This window comes from Pholis gunnellus (genome assembly GCF_910591455.1).
Source record: "Pholis gunnellus genome assembly, chromosome: 3".
Classification (NCBI taxonomy): Eukaryota; Metazoa; Chordata; class Actinopteri; order Perciformes; family Pholidae; genus Pholis; species Pholis gunnellus.
Window position 1 is genome coordinate 8,574,822 of NC_136529.1, and position 21,301 is coordinate 8,596,122.

The window sequence follows — 21,301 nt, forward strand, 5'->3', positions numbered from 1 at the left end:
ACACACACACACACACAGTCTGAGCTCACTTGCCATATGCTTAACACGCACCTTCGGTCACACACACACACACAACAGAGACTGTTGTGTAATTCGCTGGGTTCCTGATCCCCTTTCTTGCATCAGGTTTTCCTACCCCATGATTCTGACTGAAGGGAATATACTTATATGCTGCTGGCCGTGTTGATCAGGACGTGACTGCCCCCTGTTGTCTCAGTGGAGAAACACACTCGTCTGGGTCACTGCAGAGCAATTCATTTGTCACATTCAGCCTTCCAATTCACATGTACTTCAACACATTCTCCACGTTCAAGAAGCAGCTGTTAAAACTACATTATGTCTGTTGTATATTATCATATAATATGGAAAAAATCTAAACCTTGTGAGAAAAGGATTTCTCAAGCGCTCTACAGAACCCACACCACACACACACACACACATTATTCAAAACATTAAGCTGGCTGCCCTCTGCTGTCTGGTCAATGTCACCACACCTCCCTGTGCCGTGCCGAAGAAGTCTCTAATCACTTGATTCAATTTAAACAGATAATTAGACAGGGACTGGACATACGTAGGTGATGGTGTATGAGTTGTATTGATCGACACTTTATTGCTGGTCCCCTCTTTGGCAGAGAGAAAAAAGGAATAACAGGGTGAATGATGGCGGAGAAGCCGTGGCATTTAATGGCTCGCTAGATTATAAATCAATAGCTCTTCTGAGGGAGAACATTTTAAGCCAATAAATGGCATTACAGCAGCAGGAGGACAGATGGGCAAAAAGACAAAGAAAGGTTTAAGTGGAAGGTTCAAGAGGTTTACTGGTTCCAGAGAAAATAATATAATTCAAACAATTCAGATTTACGGGTGTATTTTTCTGGCAGGTAATGTAAAAGAAACCGAGTTGATTTTTATTTAAATCACCTTTTAAAAATGTAGAGCTTTAATTATTGTTTTTTTCAAGATGGTCTTTTAATTGTGTCAAAAAAAAAGGACCTTTCATTTTCATTGAGCATTGCGTTGTCGTGTCACAAAGTGCAGTATGTACACACATGCCGAGATACACTCATACGCACTGTTGTATTGAGACACAGGTGTTAGTCAACAACAGTAGTAAAACAGGGATACTAGCGAAAATGAGAAACCAGGTGCTTTGAAAACAAGCCAATTGCCTCCGTATCCCCCTCTGCCTATCAGCCCAGCTTTAATAATGTGGTTGGGAAGGATTCAAGACAAGAGCGTCGCACAATGAACCTCAAGCAGGGCCATGCCGAGCACAAAGAGCACCTTCAAGTCTCCAAGATGACCTCAGGTAAAGCCATCTTCATCATTTAAATCCCATTAAACGGCTACGAACCCCGAGGTTTTTGACGGATTACCTTTTTGTTTATAGCAGCATCGTGTGATTACATGAACTATTAGGTCTACTCTTTTGCACACGGGAGGTACGCTTGTTCCTCTATGTGCACAAAACAACAGGAGGCAGACTAAATATCAAAACACTTCATAGTAACGGACTTTGCACTAACAATCACTGCAGACACGGTTACAAAAGGTGGCTCATATTAGACTGAATGTCAAACCAATTAGCATTAATTGGCATTTGGAAACGAAAATCTCTTTGATGTGTGTATTTTCAAAGCTATAGCCAACAAGAGTCCAAATAATCAGGGGGGGAGGGGGCGACACACATGCCAAAGAAACTGTACCGACAAACTGGTAAATTGGTCTCGAGTTAACACTAATAAACAAGGCTCTTGTAGCAGGGTTTGTCACTTCCGTTTCCATGGCATGTTGACATTATATTTGTAGCCTCCATACATTTCAAAGACAAGAAGAATTTCGCCTTTATCCAAACAAAACCTCCCATCTCAAACCTAATCTCTTTTCTGTGTGAACAGATGGCCAACAACAACAAATGCAATGTTTTAGTGCCACATTTCTCCCTTCATGACAAGAAAAGCTGTGATTACACGAGGCTTTCCGGGTGTTGATAAATAATCCATAAAAATCCTAATCAGGTGTCCACACTCTTCCCAGCGGTGACTATAAACAGCCGCCCCACTATATTAATCCTACAATAGGAGTCATCCACAATGGCCCTTTGTGACTCAATATCTGTGTTCACCGGCCGACCGCACCTCTATATCAAAGAGGTTCTCTATTATTTACACGGCCTTCATTACAGCACAGGGGCAGAAATGCCTGAATAAACACACAAACAATCCTCCGTCTGGCCAGCCGACAGCCCATTATCATGGGAGCACAATCGCTGGCAGCCGCTGCTGGATACGGATTTCAGCCGACTTACTGAGAACAACAATATGTGGAGAATAGTCCCTCACAAATACCGCATTTAATCCGGATTTATTAATATTAGCTAAAAAGTAAGACATGGATATTTATGACCGTTTTTTTAAAGATCTGCATCTTGAGTAGGAAGCAGTGGGCTTAACTTAACTAGGAAGTCATATTGGGATACAGCATTCTTTACAAGTGCGACATAGAACGTCAGTGTTTGGTTTTGTTGACAATAGAAAAATAAATGACAGAAGATCGCCAGCTTTAGCCTTTAATAACGGTCTGCTTAGCTCTGGGTTTGGTGTTGAGAGGCCAGTATACACTAGGTGATACCACAGCAAACACATAGTAATACATTGTTTAAATTAGAGGGAAAGGAAGGGCACTGGGAATCGCACACTCCTGTTAATGCTCTAAATTCATGTGTTACTCCACACACACACACACACACACACACACTTAGAATACATTTTAGAAACTGACCTATAGTAAGTGCAAGACACAAATGCACACATTCATTTTCCGCCCCAAACTAAATCTGTTCATGAGCTTATTAGGTGGTGCTGTTGTGGTTGCTGTCGCTGTGCTCCCATGCTGTGTCATTGTCTGCTGGACCGCATTCGCTTACAAGGAAACAGAACATCCTGACACGAGTTGAACCTCAGCCAAGTCGGCCTCTCTTCACGTGAACCGAGCCCTTCTGCTTCTGCTAGTTACTGTTGATGCATGAATAAAACTACACCACGAGTACATGTACACACACACACACACACTCAGGCTCTTACACACATTTTTAAACTGTTGGAGCAGTCGCAGCTTGAGCCGAGGCGTGCAAGGAGTGCATCAGTAATAGATGGAGTTATAAAAAAAAAGAGACCACCCTAATTCACCTAAAAGAGTTCAGACATATGGAGGTGTGCTTGCTCACTCATGTAAAAACGGTATTTAATACAGTAGTTACAGCGAGAATCCAAAGGGTTTGAGTAGCATACACTGCTCAAACCGAAGAATAGCTGCTCTAATCAATATTTTTGCATAACAAAATGGATCAAAACACTGTGTTTAATGTGTGACCCACATATTATTATCAGGTGACTTCACTTTCTTACCATCTTTCAGCTAATTGTGTTGGTTTTCCAGCACACAACTTTAGTGTTTTGGTCATCTCTGATCGCTCTCATCAGCTTTGTTTGAGTTAGCAACCAGCTGGTGAACACAGCTGAGCTTTTAGCAGCTTAACCGCCTGATATTTCCCTCAGGAGATGATGGAGACCAAACAGAGAGGGAAAGCATATAATGAATATACGTCCATCAGGTGGACACACAACTCATTATGAATAACATGCAATATGTCAACGCACACAGTCTCTGTCAGACAAATAATATGACTAGGTTGGGTTTACAGTTCGCTGCGCTCAATGCAAGTGGTAAAAAAAGCCAATGACTGCAGGTTTAAATGATAAATATGTTTGGGAATATAAGATTTCTGAATGACGTGCAATTTACAAAGCCTCACTATTTTGCCAAGTGCCACACCCAGCCCCTTGTGAACCCAATATGAAGCCCGACCGATCTAACCGAGATGTATCCGGCTACACCACTGCAAGGTCAAGGGCAGAGAGGCCACTTGGCAGCCAGACGAGGATCTTCCTCCTCGCTGCCGTCAGTCATCATCAACCACATTGGCTGGATGAGCTCACACCTCCCTCTGGATCAATAGAAACAGGATCACGGGTCCAGGCCGAGGGGGAAGGATTTAGAGATTGCTCTGGTACCACCAGTTAAGATAAGAACAGGACTGAATGGGGGGGGGGGGGGTGTTGGAAGACACTGGAATTATCACGCAGCGCCAACATCGACATAATTACAGAGATATTCAGACTTCAACATGTTCGCAGTCTTATTCCACACACCGCTGCAAGTATGAATTCAGATGAACTAACTCACACACACACAACATGGGTTTGATTCCACCGATACTGCTATATCCATCATTAGACATTAGAACGATAAAGAGGAGTAAATTAATCGTCAGACAAAAAAAATATGATTTGATAAAAGGATCAATTATTTGAGTAATTTCAAGATTTTTGCGTCTCTTTGTCTTTTAAGGACATAAAAATGTATTTTCAATGTATTTGCATTTAATCACATAAAATTAGATATTTTAATATTAAGGGGCGTGTAGCTAAGTGGAGAGCAGGGCTGTCCTTCGATCAGAGGGTCGGCGGTTCGATCCCCGGCTCTGCTAGTCGCATGTTCATGTGTCCTTGAGCAAAACACTTAACCCCTAAATTGCTCCCGTAGCTGTGCCTACGGTGTAGAGATGTGATGGAATCTGAATTGTAAGTCGCTTTGGATAAAAGCATCTGCTAAATGACTGTAATGTAATGTGTCACCTTTAGTTCTGAGATATTGTGAACATTTTACAAACAAAGCAATTCGTAAAGAAAGTAACAACAGATTAAAATGACTGTCGTACTCTATATTTTCATCTATATAGTTCATCTTTTTGTTCTATTACCACACAGCAGGAGATTGATTTCATGACGGCACCCTCTTGATCTGAAGCGTTTCCTCTTTAGACCAGTGTGACACAACTCTGGTGAAAACCTACCCTGTCACTATGGCAACCGGCAAAGTGGATGCAGAGACGCCCGGTCTCCACAAGGCTGCAGCTCAGCAGGAACGCAGCATACTGCACATGGAGGGGAAGTCCTTCAGCAAAGTGTTCCCCATCCCTCAAGGGGAACATAAGGAGACGGTGAGGTCTGTTCCTACAGCCATCGTTTACGTCCGGAGGAATGATTGATACACGCTGGGGCTTTCAAGTGGAGAAATGCTGAGGAGGCATGTGTTAATTCACCTGCAAGGCATGTTTTGAACTGCCAAGGCTTTCTGTAGCAATGAAGGGGAGTGCTGGACTGGTAATTAAAAGCTTTCATTCCTCATCTTGGTGGCCGGCTGGTTTAATAGCAGGAAGGAAATCTGTCAGCACTGCTTAACGTTGGCGCAGCAGGAAGGACAAGACAAGGGGATGACATCTCATATATCCAGAGAGAGGGGCAAGTATATACCACGAAGCCATATAAATCCAGAAAAGGCCTGCTCTGGCAAAATATGGAACTGTTTGCCTTCAGAGCAAAGCACAGAAACTAAGGAGCAGCCAATCTAGAGCTGCAATAGAAGTATGTATGGGAATCTAGGGAGCCTGGCCAATTAATCTGAAATGGCATTAATGTGGCAGCCTTCATAAGTTAAAACTGTCCAAATGCATTGATTCAGTTGCAGCTAAATCTGTATTTGCACTTGAGTGGACCTGAATGATTGCACTTTTTCTACTGCTAATCATTGGTAATGGTAAAGGCTTCCTTTTATTTGGGCCTGATGGGAATTTCTGCCATTCTACTATTTGTTCCGCACTGCTGCATTCAATTCAGTGAATGACTGACAGGCCAGTGATTAATTCACTCAGGTGAGTTGGTCACAAGATGGCACAACAATGGCTCTGGTTCCCAGTGGACGGGGCTGGGATTACTAACTTAACTGTAGAGATGAAGGCTGTGTTTTTATTCTCCCTTTCGAATCAAATGCATTCTTATGGTGAGCACAGGAATAGTCCTGTATACAGGTTAGACAGATATCACACTCTGCAAGCCATCCCCTAATAAAGTCTTTTGCTAGTACAGTATATAAGCCAAGCCACAAGGTTTGAAACACACTTTTCCTTTTCAATCAAGTAGTCTCCCTGCCCACACGCAGTGGTTGCAAGTGGCATGTGAAAGCATGTGGAGAGGGTGAAATGATGACTGCTTCAGTTTCGGAAAGTATACATGTATCCTATGAATCAGGTGGCGAGATGAAGAGCATTATGGGCTACTGTCTGACTACTGAGGGGTAAGGAAATAAACTGATGCCCTTCAAAGTGACCACTGATGATGTGTGCAGTAAAAATAAACACATGTTTGAATGTTTGAACAGTGGGAGCAAGCATACACACAATTAACATAACATTTGAAATCACATAAAAACAAACCCTCGTTTTGTTTATAGACACCAAACAGTAACAATGCAAAAATTGTATGGGGGGGGGGGGGGGGGGGGGGGGGCAAAGCGTGAGCCCTTTGCAGCGCCTCTGTTGTTGGCCAGACAGTGCCCTTTGTGAACATTACAGATTCAAGTCACACACACACATCTGTACACAGACAATGTGGTGTCACCGATCAGGATTCAGACATCATGACTGCTAGCATGCAGCTTATAGCTAACAAACGGCGTTAGGCTGATTGAAGCCGGCTTAATAAGTGTCTCCCTACCTTTCAGCACCACCACCACCTCGGTACTGGCTGCATCCTCCCCCTCCGCTCCGCCGCTGCTGGTCGGGGGCTCGTCTCCCTCAAACAGCTGGTTCACCTCCCCCTGGATGTCTGAGGGGCGCCGGTCGCCGTCGCTCTTGCAGACGGTGAATCTCTGGCTCATGGTTGTCGCCGGTGAGACCAGCGACGGGTCCTCTTGCCACGCTGACTGGGTGACGGACAAAGGCAGCAGGGAAAAAGCTCTCTCTTCTCTCGTTGCTGCAGGTCCAGCTTCACCGTCTGATAAGTTTTCCTCAGACTGCACGGAGCGAGCAGCCGCTCTTTGTCGGGTAATTAGATGTGTAATACCGACTGGACCGTCTCATCAACCGGTGTCTGGTGCTGCCGCCGCTCCTTGGTCCTAGAGCCGACGCGTTTTTGGCGCGGCTTTAAAGAAAACGTAAACACACGAAAATCACACTTTGTTATACTTTGCATGAAAAAAACCCCATTGTGCTGACTGTTTTTTCCTACTATTATGTTATTATATTTCATTTTTAATGACGGCAATCAACGCAACACAGCCATTGAATTGGCGTTGCTAGGCAACCACAGAATACGCTGAAGATCAGTTAGTAAAGCAGCTGCCGTTGAGTTTAAGTGGTTTTAGTACATCAATAGTTTCATAACTGAAAGCCTACTGTAAGTAAGTAGGCACTATGCCCTCCACTTCGTTTTGGAAGCATATTGTACGTTTTACGTTTAACTGACAGCTTTAGTTACTTCAATACATAATACAAACAACGAATGAATTATGATGTATTGTTATGGGTTAAGCTACACCGTAACATATAAATAAAGCTCCATCTTTACCTGCACAAGTTAAGTGATGTACACAATCATAATAACCCAGTAATATGATTGAAATTAGCCACTCTACATACTTCTGCATCATTTTTATGCCAGTGCTTTTGTACTTTGTCCTTTTTGCTCAGTAAAACATCTGAATACTTCTTCCACCTCTGACAACCAGACAGGACCCTCCCACCCCATAAATCTGAGGGCACTATTCTTATGTTGTGTCATCTGTTTTATGCTAATTGAATTAAACATTAGTGGCTGGTTTTGCCCCAGTGCCACCAGGTTATTCAAGTCATAGTTCCAGTGGTTTGCATCAACGGTAGTGGTGTTAAGCTTTGAACATGAAAGAGTTGGCCGATCACTGAAAAGAAACAATCTGACTTGATTCATTTCATTTCACTTTGATTTATTTATTCTATTTGAATTGCTGGAAAAATCTGAGCTGAGGGAGTGTTGCTCTTTCACATTCCCCATCCAAACAAGGCTCTTCCAAACAGACACTTTGATTTGTCAGAAAAGGAAAAGTTCATTAACATTAACAATGACTCTGCTCTATCCAAGTGTCCCAGTAAACCACGACAGTTAGCCGGCAGCATTCACAACAGCTGGACCCCAAAACCCTAAATTGGTCATTCATTATTGTTTTTCTTACTGTGGCATGTACAAATGTCCTCCTGATGGTAAAGCCTAATTTAGTTTGGTCCAGAATCAAACCAGCTCCCGTCACAAGCAAGCATCTCATCGGGAAACATGACGTGATATGTCTGAAGCACATAGCAGTTTTTGAATAATTATCATTTAGCCAGATTTAGTTTTGTCTTTCTTACAGTGATGCAAGATTACACAGTAGATTCAGACAATGAAAAACCATTGTTCTTATTTTTGTCAACCGTTTACAGATTTGGTTATGAAGGGGTTCAAGTCTGTAACATTATTTTATTGTGATCAAATATTAGACCATGGGGAAGGGCATACCCTGATTTATATTCATTGTATAGCTGTTTAGATAAACATAATGCAATCCAATACCACAGATCTGCAATAACTCTTTCACAAAGCTTATGAGAATCTTTTTTTTCTTGCTGTGTCATAGTGACGTGAATCCTATTCAAGGGTGTAATGGAGGCTGTGTTTGTGATTTTCAACTGTATTACTCTATATTAAAAGTGTTTCCATTATTTTGACTCCATGTCAGTGATCCTATACATGGGGATTGACAGGTTCATATTAACTGAAGTGTGTACATGTCCACTTGTCTTACAGCAGGCAGTCCTCAAGTGTAGCATTAACAACAGTGATGTCCCTTTATTAGCCTTACCTGTGTCAGTAAATTGTGTTAATGAGCCAGCTTGCACAGTAGCATTGCTCTGGAACTGCAGCTAAATAGTGTCCAGACATGATTAATATAATTAGTTACACAAGTGTTTAGTAAGTCAGCATGTTTGTTGTGAAGGGGTCTAGGTCTGCAATTAATAAGAGATCACACTAACCAGCTCTGTCCCATGCCTTTGAGCTAATATTACACCTATACTTTCAAGTTGTCAAGAACTATTTAATTGCAATCCGATCACTCAAAACACATTTGAAATCAAATGATTAATCATTAAACACAAATCTTGATCCAAAACACTTTAGTACAAGTACAAATAACCACACATCGCCAAGTTTATTTGTAGACACATCTCATATGATTTGATGCGAATCAGAGAAACATTTATTCTTTTCACCACAACTGAGCTGCACAGCGTTCTGCAGCAGTAAACAGTTTAATATATGTCTTTCTGAAACTTTCTGTCTGCATTGCAAAAGTCTGTCACTCATTTATTCATTAAAAATGGAAAAGAAAAGGGAAAAAATAAATCAATGTTATAATGAATGAACCTTATTCATTAGTATATCCGGTTTTATTGATGATGCTGAATTGTCTAAAAGAGAGAATATACTGTCTTTGCTGTAAAAAGCACCATAGAGTATCAATAAAAACCTAAATCAAGGAAAAAAGGGGTTTGAGATTCTATTAACAGAAAATTAAACGGTAATAATTCCCTTCAAAATGAAAAATATTCAGATCAAACTTTGCTGAGTCCACTTAAGGGCAGCGTCGGCGAAAGAATAGAAAGTCTCTGTGAGACACTTGAGGTGCACAGTATACGTGTTTTTCATTCTTTCCATGATCAAGGATAATATTCTTGACGCATCCGTGTCCTCATCTTCAACTGACCGGCAGTTTTTATAATCTGTGAATGGAGGAAAAAAGAAAATAAGAAAAAGTACAGACAACATGAATAAAACTATTTTATATTGAATTCTCTAATGTACATGGCAATTTATAACAACCCCACAATACATTTTTATAATTCCATGTATTGCATATTACATATGGCACTGCAGAGAATCATAATAATAATAATATTTTAATCATTATTATTATTATAATTATAATAATAGGTTGGTATCACTATCATGGTGTAGCGCCACACTCCCTCTGTTTTCATACACTGACTGCAAAGACATCGTACTCTTTTTTCATGTCTCACCGTGATCAGAGCTAAGGACCTGTGGTTTGGAATAGCCGAGACAATCTGCCTGTGACTCAAACTCCTTCAGCTCAGCATCAGTGACATTCTGTCTCCTACCTGTTAAAGAGGGGACACATTGGAGATGAAAGCCTCGTGATGATATTCTGTCTACACCAGTAACATCTCACTCAGTGCGTGTTTAAAGTGCATGCTATTAAAGGCCTGTTAGAGATGAAAACTAAATACAATAACATTAGTGAGCAATACTTTCAGTGGCATATAGGGATGTTAAGGTTTGTCAGTGGGTTCAACACTTCCATCTCAACGACTATCAGATGGATTGCCTTCCAGTTTTGTGCAGACATTCACGTTCCCCTCTCGGTGAATTGTAATGACTCGGCAATCCCTTAATTTCTCCTCTAGAGCCTTCATCGGGTTACAATGACAATTTCTCCTATTATTTGTGCTAATTAGCACCTAAGGTGGTGAACATTGGAAACATTATACAAGCTTAACATCAGCATGTTAGCATGCTGGCATTAGCATTTAGCTCAGCTGTTCCGTCACAATTTAGTCTTGTTCCTATCGGCTAGCTTTATATTACTGTATATCACCATAGTTGGAAATATGATCACATATTTTCATATTTTATCCCTCTGTTCTCCTTACTTAAGAGAAATACAATGCCATCATTGTCTTTTACAGCGAGGCAGTCAGGACAGCCACTCTGCAGCAGCACATCTGGCCAAATCTGACCCTTTGGAGTCTCTGTCGGAAAAATGTGGATATTAATAAAACATGAAATGGGTTAAGGTAAAACTATAACATCCAAATCATATTCACACTATATCTGTATCGAAATGTAAAAAATACAAATACAGCATTTTTTAAAATGATGAAAGAAATTACATTAGAGAATATAACAAGATTGAGAAATATCACAAAAACTTGTGCAACATATCTATTTCAGTGTCAACAAATCATTTGAATGCCAGAGGGCTCAAACGTATTTGCACTATGAGTTATTATTATTATTATTATTATTATTATTAGTAGTAGTAGTAGTAGTAGTAGTAGTAGTTGTCTGCACTGTAAAAAATGAATATAGTGATTAGAAGAAGCAGAGACAAAGAGACAATTTAACAAAACTCTTACTCTTGATGTTGACATCAAACAAGGTGTTGTTGTCATACAAATAATCTTCAGAATCCGTATCGCAATATCCATAACTGCAAAGGATTTATTAAAAATATAACAACTGAAAATACAACTTTACAGGACACATGATGTATGTACAAATACTCAACAAGGTGAAAGATTGCTCACATTTTATACTTAAATTCAGCAGTGTAGATGTTCGGCGTGTCTTTGGGGGTAATGTTCACTTCAATACTTGGCCAAAAAACAGAATTCACTAATGTTGAAACCCAACAGTTTTGCGAGGAAATGGCTATGAAGTACCAACTCCCATGCAACTGAAATAACAAAAGAAGGGACTCTTGTTCATTTATTAATCATTAATAGTTCATTTGTAAATGTTCAGGTTGAATTTAGTTGACTTTCATCTAATAAAGCAGTTTGGAAAATACAAAGTTCGTAATAAATGTGGAACTTACATCTAGAGCATTGTCCGCTGGCTTGAGCAGCTTCTCACAGGCCAGGCTCAGCACAACAGCAGCGACACACAAAGTCTTCATGGTGGCTCTGACACCTGTTTGTCTCTCTCAGGTCGGTCTTATAGAGAGACCTGAGATATCACTGACCAATTATCTTTGTGCCTCATCTGCTCACCCCTGCCCTTGTGGGTACCACCCCCAACTGACCGGAATGTTTTCAGTAAGCCTTCTTGTTTACTTATCAAACTGGCATGGAAATACTGCTGTTACCAAACTGGGGGAAAAGGGACCGGGGGTCTGTGAGGGTTGGGGTTTCATGTTTTTGCAGTTGTATGACAGTATGGTGCGTGTGCACCAACACTTTCAGGATCAATTCTTCCACGTTTTGTCAAACACGACCAACAGTGTGTCCCAAATCCATGGTACACACGACTACAGTATGTCAACAAAGCATTTTAGTGCAGAAGATCAGATGACAACACACACAGGGAGGGAGAGAGACTTTGTTCTCTGTTCAGTTAGTCATTACTCCACTATATCTTTACATAGCAAAATGGTGTTTGCTGCCATATCAATGTTCAGAATGTTAAATACAGATTCTTTAAGAACAGTATCTTGATTTTCTGTTTGGGATGTTTAAGTGTGACCTTCCAAAGAAGCAGTGTGGTTAACGCTGCATTAACCACACTGCTTCTTTGGAAGGTCACACTTAAACAACACTTAAGGTTGTTGCAATGTCCAAAGTTCTGAACAAGTTATACGTAGCATTGTAATGTTTTAACTCTGGTTGCCCAAACAGGAGAGCAGGTGTCTGAAAGAACATTGGACCTCAGATTTTGCAATAAAGGGGTTAGGGTTACCAACAGCCTTGGCAACCGGTCCACCCTTGTGAAACCCCATGTCAAAAACCTTGTTGTGATATTTGATTCCGCCTTTTAAGTTTGACAAGCAAGTCAATGCAGTAGTTAAAGCTAGTTTTTTTTCCAGCTTCGCACTATTGCCAAAATGAAGCATGTTTCTCTCATCCAAAGATGTTGAGAAATTCATCCTCGGACTACTGCAACTCCCTGTGTACTGGGATGAAACAGTTGTCCCTGCCCCGCCTTCAACTGGTCCAAAATGCAGCAGCCAGGCACCTGACAGGTACAGAGGGAACATATCACTATGGCGTCCCCCGATTTAAACTCAAGCTCAGGACTGACCGCACAGTTGCAGCTCCACTGTGGAACAGCATCCCCCTCCCACTCAGATCTGTCGCCTCATTGACTCTCTTAAGTCCAGGCTCAAAACACATGTTTTAAGGTGTGAACACACCTTTGGTCTTCCTGATGTGGCTAATTGTTGTTGTTTTTTACACGTGGTTATGTGTTGTTTATTTGGGAGCTCTGTGCATTGATGTTTATGTTAGTGTTTCTTTTATGTGTGATTTTAGCTTTTGTGAATACAGAAAATTGACTTGGACTACAAGTCTGGTATAGAAGAGCACAGACGGCTAAAACCCATTATATCCTGGTTCCATATCAGGAATCCTTAATTAATGAAGTTATCAGTGCAAAACGTTCAGACGGCTTTTATAATTAGGACCAGGACTATAATTTTTGGTCCAGATTCTCTGAAACCTTTTTAAAAAGGGGAAACGTTCATTTGTTCGGTCTTCTTGTTGATCAAGGATGTGGCTTTGTGGCTTACTTGGCTCGATAGCTTGTGACTATATATATAGCAGTGACTCATATACCACTGCAACTGCAGTTAGATTATTGTCAAACCTGTAGAACTGTGGTATGTATGGTCTATTATGAAAAAAAAAACACTGCTAAAAGGCTGCGGACTTCCTCACAGGTTTCACAAGAGCATATATGCTCAGACTCTCTGAGCACCATTCACTGTCACACATCCACCATAGAGAAAGCACAATGGATGTGGGAGCAGTTATCTACACGTTGTTGGAGGTGCTCATCGCTGTCACCTGCTGTCTTGGTAATGTGCTGGTTGTTTTGGCGCTGTGGACCAGTAAAAGCCTTCAACAGCCCACCTTCTGCCTCATTGTCTGTCTGGCTGTGGCCGACTTCATGGTTGGCTGTGTGGCCATACCGCTGGCCGTGGTGATGGACGGACGAGTGACGACTTCGTTCCACGGCTGTCTCTTCATCAGCTGCGTGGTCGTCCTGTTGACCCTCGTCTCAGTTTTGTGTCTCACAGCTATTGCAGTGGACCGCTTCCTCCGGGTGTATGTCCCACACAGGTAAGATTACTCAGATGTACTAACGCTTCCTGAATGCAGAGGGAATTAAAATGGCTCTGCCAGTGTCAAGGATTCAGTCATATCTTCTGCTAAAACGACATGCAGTCATTGTACTATGAGGTGTTTTGGATAATGAAAAAGGCTTTATGTTTTCATAACTACAATGACAAGATGTTATATGTTAAACATTTGTATACTTCTTTGAATTCTTCTTTTTGGTCAGAACACTCAAATACATCAATATGTGTTGAGGATACCAACCATTACTTCTTTTGTGTTTATAGGTACAAAAGGACAGTAACACAGAGACATTCTCGGCTTGTAGTAGCAGCGTGTTGGCTTGTTGCAATACCACTGAGTTTTGCTCCCATGTTCGGATGGTACAACCACGAAACCAAGTCAGTCAACTCTACTATTGATTGCCGGTTTACAGCTGTGATCCCCATGTCCTACCTGGTTTACTTCAGTTTTTTCCTCTGCACCCTCACACCGCTATTGGTGATGACTGTGTTGTACGGCTACATTTTCTGCACCATGCGAGGAAACCTTCGAGAGAAACCAGGCAACGGTCCCCCAAAACAGTCTCAGAACTACCTGAAGAAAGAGAAGCAGCTGGCCGGGTCTCTGTCTCTGGTCTTGGCTCTGTTTGCGCTGTCCTGGCTCCCTCTCCACATAATGAACTGCATTGTTTACTTTGGTGGGCCGAACGTACCAGAAACAGCTTTCTATGTTGGCATCCTGCTTTCTCACGCTAACTCGGCTGTAAACCCAGTCGTGTACGCGTTCAAAATACAAAAGATCAAGACGGCGTACCTGAAGCTCTGGAGGGAGTTTATCGCACGGGGAGAAGAAAACCAAGGAACTCAGACAAGCCAGACGACAGACAATAATCCCAGTAACAGCAACGTGAACAGCGTGGCCAAAAATGAGTGAATGTCCTTAGTTGTTCTTAATTAATGGTTATACAGGCAAATTGATGAATACAAAGCCTATCCATTATATTTGACTCATCAGAATGTATTTTATTTAGCTGACATGTTTTTATTCTAGAAATGTTTTATTCACATATCAGTTTTGTTATCCATTACACTGTATTCTTATAGGTTTGTGGTCAGCTGTTTCTTTTCTTCTTTAGCTATATTTAGTTCAGCATTTTGTTCTGTACATATATTTTGTGAGTCTTTACTCTTCTGTGAATATTTACTTCTTGTCTGCTATCAACAAATAATGTGTAAAGTTTCCACTGCTGTCGGTCTTTAAGCAGAGCTGGGCTGAGAACTCTCCTCATACTGTACTATGTCTGTGTTGGACGCACAAGAGCCTCGATATATTTCATCTGTCTCTGAGTTAAACTGCAAACAAGTGTACTTCCCATATCGTGTTCTATTAAAGATGTAGTTTCAAGCCTAACAGGAGAATCATCTGTAACATGTATCTGATGGACAAAAATACTTTGTAGTTTGATGCACTGCTCCATTAGACTTTGTTGTTGTAGCCATCAATTATATAAAAAGTACTACTTTATGTTATTACAACTGATTTATTATCACTTTCCATTTAAAACACCTGATGTAAATAGTAGAAAGATATTGCAACCAGCCTACACGTGGCAATAAGAACTATTTACACATATGTTCATTTAAATGGATAAAAAATAAACTTTGTCACTATGTGTAGAATATTCATGTGATTGTAGCCTTTCATCCTGATTCACATCATTCACTTTTCATCTCTTACCACAGAGTCCATGCTCACAGAGGAACATATTTTCTGGAAAGACAAATTGCTTTTGAATTTTTAAAATGTAATTTCTAACCAATTTCCTTTCATGCACTGGGACGACAGCGGGAATATCAAAGACGGATAACTCAGGGCAATTTCCAACCAAAACTATCTGAATGCTATAGAACGAGGTAAGTGAGTCCCCTCATTACGACGCCAACTTTGCAGCAGCAAAGATAAGCACACTTATTGGACATAGTTTGGATGGTAGTGATACAATACATGATTTTAGGTTTGCATCAAAAAAGACTATCATCAACAGATATGTGATATGAGGATGTGTGATCAGTGCAAACATTTCCTCTTGGTGCTTTCATCAGCGTACTGGTGTACAGAGAACAATGTAGGAAGTGAATTCTGTCAGGAGGGATTATTTGCAGCCTTAAGATCATATCTAATGTCCAGTCATCATTCAACTGTTCCCACACAGTTGACCACTGACCACTCATGAGCCCACAGAGCAGGAGCTCAGTCACATCCATCCCACATCCCATCAACTATGATGGACATGCCACTGAGACCTCCTAAAGGTAAGGATTCAATTGTTGTTTCTATAGGAATTCAAGTGGAAGCATTCTCTTCTTTATCTTCTTTATTATGTCTAGTTGGCACAAAAAGCATAAAACATGATGTTGAGATTACACAATTAGCATTTTCCCAAAAATAGTTAGTCAGTAGCAATAACAAAATGATATGCTTATTCTACATTAACTATTGAAACTAATAAACTATGACATGAAAAATATCTTATTTTCTTTAGTATTTTGTATGTCTAGTCTATTATATAAGTTTATTTTGTATATATGTTGATATTGTCCAATGTCTCTATATCGTCATGTAAGGAGACCATACGATGTGTGTGTGTGTGTGTGTGTGTGTGTGTGTGTGTGTGTGTGTGTGTGTGTGTGTGTGTGTGTGTGTGTATGTTCTTCATAACTGGTAACATAGGGCCCATCATGTGGGGTCCAACGTAAATAAATAGCTTACACCACTCCTCACAGGAGCAACCTGTCTCTGCCTTATGAGGAAGGCCTAGTTTTCATACTTTAATTAAGTTCCTTTTTTTCCAATAAAGTTAGGCATTTTTGCTTACGTAAGATTTTGAATGCAGTAATTTGACTCCTTATGGTGTATATTTTACATTGTGGTGTTGCAACTACCTGTAGCCTGAAGGGGCAGAGTGCACATAAAGTTTGTAAAAAGAAACAAGTCCAAATTTCATAAATAGATAAATAGATATACCCCAGAAATCTACACAGACTCTGGGAGTGGCGTTATCTTCGTTTAATCCTTAGACAAGTTCTTTGGTGTACTTTGACCCGTCATAAAAATGTACATGACACCTCTTGAGTTAACTTTCTAACCAGCCCATCAGTCTTCCCCCGTGATCTAGGTTCATTTGAGACGCTAGTTGGACTGTGGTGCTCCTCGACAAGGAACCGGACCAGCTTCACAAGTTGGCTTGACTTCGTAAGTTAAAAGAGCGTCATTTTATTAATTAAAGTGTGATGTTAAAATGGAATTAGCGGACAAGTGGTACCGCTAAGTGGCATTTGAGCGAGTTTTGCGGCGATTGAATTAGTACAACGTTACACTCAAGCTACTTAATTGCAGGCCTGTACCAAAGTTAAGTTAGCTAACGTTTGGGTTTCTTGTCACGTTAGCTCAACGTTAGAAATGTAAAACGGTAGAAACTGTTCTACGGGGTTGCCAACTAACGGCTCAACGGGGTGTTCCGATCCGGTCCTAACTTAACACCGGCTTCACCGTGATGAATGATGCTAGTGACGTTATCTGGTTCTCACGTAGTGACTTTAAAGCTGTGACCATGTTAACAGTCGGCTAACCGCTCAGGCTAGCGCAGGGGTTTGTTTATAACTCTGTAAAATAACTAGTAGAGAGGGTAGTTGTCTTTACAGTTACTCTATGAATAGCAACACTGACTGCTGGGCTATTGCACGTTGTTACGCTGTAATAATACAGCACAGGTCTGTCATAGCGTTGGTATCTGAAAGATGATCATATGATAGAAAACCAGGGATTGCTGACTGGGTTTTGGCTTTTCACAGATATTGCCTGGATGCAAAACAGCTGTGACAAATAGTTAGACTTTAATGATTATTTTGATTATCTGTCACTAATGTTTTGAGCAATGTATCAATCATTCAGTCTAAAAAATGTCAGAAAATAGTGGAAAGAAATATCTAATCCAATTTCCTAAAGCCCAATGTGAGATTTCAGAAGAATTGTTCCATCCAAAACCTAAAGATACTCAATTTAAAATGAAATAAAGCAAGTCCTGATATTTCTGCAGCAACGAATGACCACACTCAGATAAAATAAAGTGAGATTTCACATGTGAATCCTTTATTTTGTTTTTCCATAGTTCCTTCTGACCATGCAGCTGGTGATCCGCCGGTACCGTCACTCGGACAAGGACCCAGTGCTCACCCTCTTCAGCAGTGGCATCAGGGAGCACATCCGCCCATGTTTTCGCAACGCCATGACCAGCCCTCTCAACCTCGCCATCACCCTGGCTCTGTGTGTCGCTGGCCACCTGCTCTGCTCCGTGTTGGGGGCTGTGGTGCTACCAGGAGCCTGGGTGGGCCTCGTGTACTACTGCTGTCATGAGCTGTACGCCAGCTTTGTCAGGGAGAAACTCCAGACAGACATGCAGGACATCCCTGGGAACTATCTGAAAGGACCGGATGACTGCTTCTGGGTGGCCGAGGCTGAGGTTGATGGGAGGACCCGGGTCTTGGGTATGGTGGCCGTGGTGGCCAAACAAAGTGGGAAGGAAAGATATGGAGAACTATTCAGGATGATCATCTCACCGTCGTGCCGTCGGATGGGCCTGGGCCTCAGGCTGGCTCATACTGCGGTGGACTTCTGCAAGGAGCGAGGCTTCTCCAAGGTGGTGCTGGAGACCAGCTCCACTCAGACCGCTGCTGTGTCCCTCTACCAGAAACTGGGGTTCAGCCACATCACCTCACACACCAAAACGTATACTTTTGATTGGATAGTAATGATGAGTAAGGTGTCGATTTTGATTATGGAAAAACACCTGTAGCCCCTGTCATCAGTGTCTGAATGGGTGTGAATGGGTGAAGGACACGTAGTGTTAGCTATGAACAACAACAACAACACAAATCCTCAGGTTTCCTCGTATCTGAATGTTTTAAAGTTGATAATGTTCTATTTAGTTTGGACCAAGATTCTCCGACCGTTGATTACTTCTTTTTTTACTGCTGTGATTTTATTTCAAAAATTACAAATCAGGTTTAAGTGTCTTAAATACAAAAGCACGCCAGAAATAAAACCACTTCAAATGCTTGTACACCGCTGTTGGTTTTGCTTTAACACATCACCCTCTTTCCAACACTCACATGCATTGACTGCAGCATTTTAGAGCTCAAGTTAAACATTGTCTGGAGCTCTGCTGGAATTACATCACCATAAAATGAACCAATACAAATGTTAAAGTATAACTTCTCCCACCCAAACAGGTGCAACAAAACTAGTAGACGGGTCACAGCTAGTCAAACACAGCCTTTCACTTTTATCACTTATACTGTGATCATTCATTCACTACTCTTTATAAGATGGACACTCAGTAGTTAACTCCTGGGATGGCCAAACCAAAAGAATTAACAAGAATTTAGATTCAGCATATTTCGAATAATTGCAGTTTATTTACATTGCACACAGGAGTTTAAAACAATAGATGTCTGGGAGGCTACATTTAGTGTCTCATGGAACAGAAACAAACATTTTATCATCTCTACCTGTTCTGTTTGTGACAAAGATTTTATATTTACATTTGCGTAGTAATTTAGATGAGCCCTCGGGCCATGAACAGAAACCAATATAGGTATTTGACAATTTCTGCCAGTTTTGACTTGACCTATTTACATATTTACACGTATCATCATAATATTTTAAGTAGACAGGAGTTCTAAAACCTGTTGCTGCCAGGGACCCCTCACAGTGGAGAAGATTTTTCAAGGACCCCCTCTTTATAGTAACACCAATTAAGCAAATGCTTACTACCATTTGTACTCTTAGATGCTGTAGAAACTATTTGTGTTCTAAAACTTTCAAATACGTCACACCTGTTTCATTTGATAGAACACGTAAATACTTTTAAACTTTACTTTTAACATTTTTTTTCCACGTAATTGATTTGAAAAGCTTCCAGAAAATGAACAGTATGCAGACTGGCGTAGTCCTAATGAATCCAGATATTTAAAATAACGAGATTAAAGCTGACTTTCAAAAAGTGCTGAAACTAAAACAAATGAACTTGTTGCTGTGTGCCACAATGATAAAGGAGGTAATGGACATAATATGCTCCCCCATCTGTCGATACCAACTTCTTTCATGGACCCCGTACAGAGGGCCACGGACCCCCGGGCTTTGTTTTCCTACAGCTTTGCACGGTTCAATATTCTTCGGGAATCTCCCACAAGTCTGACATTTTGACACTATAGGTATGACCAGAAATGTGTAATATCCGCTCACACTGACATTTCACAAGCAGCCCTGATGTTGGTAGGAGCTGTTTCAGTCAGGAGGGTGAAGGTCGTTGATTGCGTAGATAGCGTCATTTATCTGAGCAACACTGAAGCACCCCGTCTGAGATGCAACTCACTAGTTTCTTCTATTTGCAGTATTTACTGTACATGATTATGAGCCCTTTACAATACCGGTAATGTGTGTTAATACAACTGTAGTGAGAGTCAAAGCACATAATGATGTGAATGACGGTCCAGTCCACATGTACTAGCAAAGTATCTTAAGTACAATAATAAGGACTGTTTGCAAGTACATGTTTGAGGTACATGGGCTTCACACGGGTATTCCACTACATTTAGTTATGGTTACTTTACAGATTCACATCATCCTGTAATATATGATGCACAGTTACAGATTAAATTACACAACAGTTTAAAAATAAGTTCAAGTCAGTTAACATTTTGAATTAGCTCAAATTTGACCAGCTACAACATTATAATTCTTACACAGTAATGGACGGGTATAGGGATAATCCGGTAATATAATGAGTACTTGTACTTGATACTAATGCATTTTGCTGATAATACCTTTGGACTCCTACTTAAACATTTGGATGCAATACTTCTACTTGTCCTAGGAGTATTCTTATATGGCGGTATTGATACTAAAGTAAAACATGGAAATAAACACCTTTTATAATGTAAAACAGCCTTACTGGGCTGTTTTTAAGCTCTCTACGTTTTTATTGAGATTGAGGTGGCGACGCATTATATTTAACCTATAGTAGTGTCAGTGTCTATAAAGACACAATTTGTAGAATCTCCATATGATTTTATAGCATCATTCAAATAATTCTGTTTCCACGAACAAACATATAACCAGGACTTGCCCTCACTCTGTCTGCCTCAGTGTGTGCTTTCTTATTCTACCACTGGGGGGTGCCAAAGGTTTAGAATCCAACACATTGAAGCTCAAGATGCTTGTTACTGCTATGTTTTAAGGCTTGAATTAGACACGACGTGAATGAATATTGACAGGGCACTGATGTGTATGTTTACACTGTCCTGGAGACCTCGAGATGTGTTTCATCCCACAGAGAGGACACACGGCGTCGTACAGGTGGACAGCTGTCTGAATGTGGACGATGTGGAGAGAAGAAGCTGCTTGGGGAGT

At 40.9% G+C, this 21,301-nt stretch overlaps 2 protein-coding genes and 1 long non-coding RNA gene across 3 annotated transcripts; 2 read left to right on the forward strand and 1 right to left on the reverse strand.

Moving 5' to 3' along the window:
• Positions 1-9,125: 9,125 nt before the first annotated feature.
• Positions 9,126-11,671, reverse strand: LOC306694095. Its single transcript, XR_013767036.1, has 6 exons — positions 11,590-11,671; positions 11,300-11,448; positions 11,129-11,202; positions 10,643-10,741; positions 9,992-10,090; positions 9,126-9,691 (listed from the first exon to the last, which is right to left on the reverse strand). It is a non-coding gene; the product is annotated as an uncharacterized lncRNA (long non-coding RNA).
• A 1,831-nt stretch (positions 11,672-13,502) lies between these two features.
• LOC306694369 (adenosine receptor A1-like) lies at positions 13,503-14,764 on the forward strand (the record flags this gene model as incomplete). Its single annotated transcript, XM_079157175.1, has 2 exons — positions 13,503-13,831; positions 14,116-14,764. 2 exons carry the CDS (start codon positions 13,503-13,505, stop codon positions 14,762-14,764), a joined length of 978 nt encoding a protein of 325 aa, XP_079013301.1.
• Positions 14,765-16,950: 2,186 nt separating this feature from the next.
• On the forward strand, positions 16,951-18,950 carry nat8l2 (N-acetyltransferase 8-like 2). The gene is made up of 2 exons (XM_079156801.1): positions 16,951-17,083; positions 18,000-18,950. Exon 2 carries the CDS (start codon positions 18,012-18,014, stop codon positions 18,681-18,683), a length of 672 nt encoding a protein of 223 aa, XP_079012927.1. The 5' UTR covers positions 16,951-17,083; positions 18,000-18,011; the 3' UTR covers positions 18,684-18,950.
• Positions 18,951-21,301: the final 2,351 nt, after the last annotated feature.

Excerpts from the sequence above, each read along its gene's own strand:
- nat8l2 (XM_079156801.1), top strand. The coding sequence starts at position 18,012 with ATGCAGCTGGTGATCCGCCGGTACCGTCACTCGGACAAGGACCCAGTG.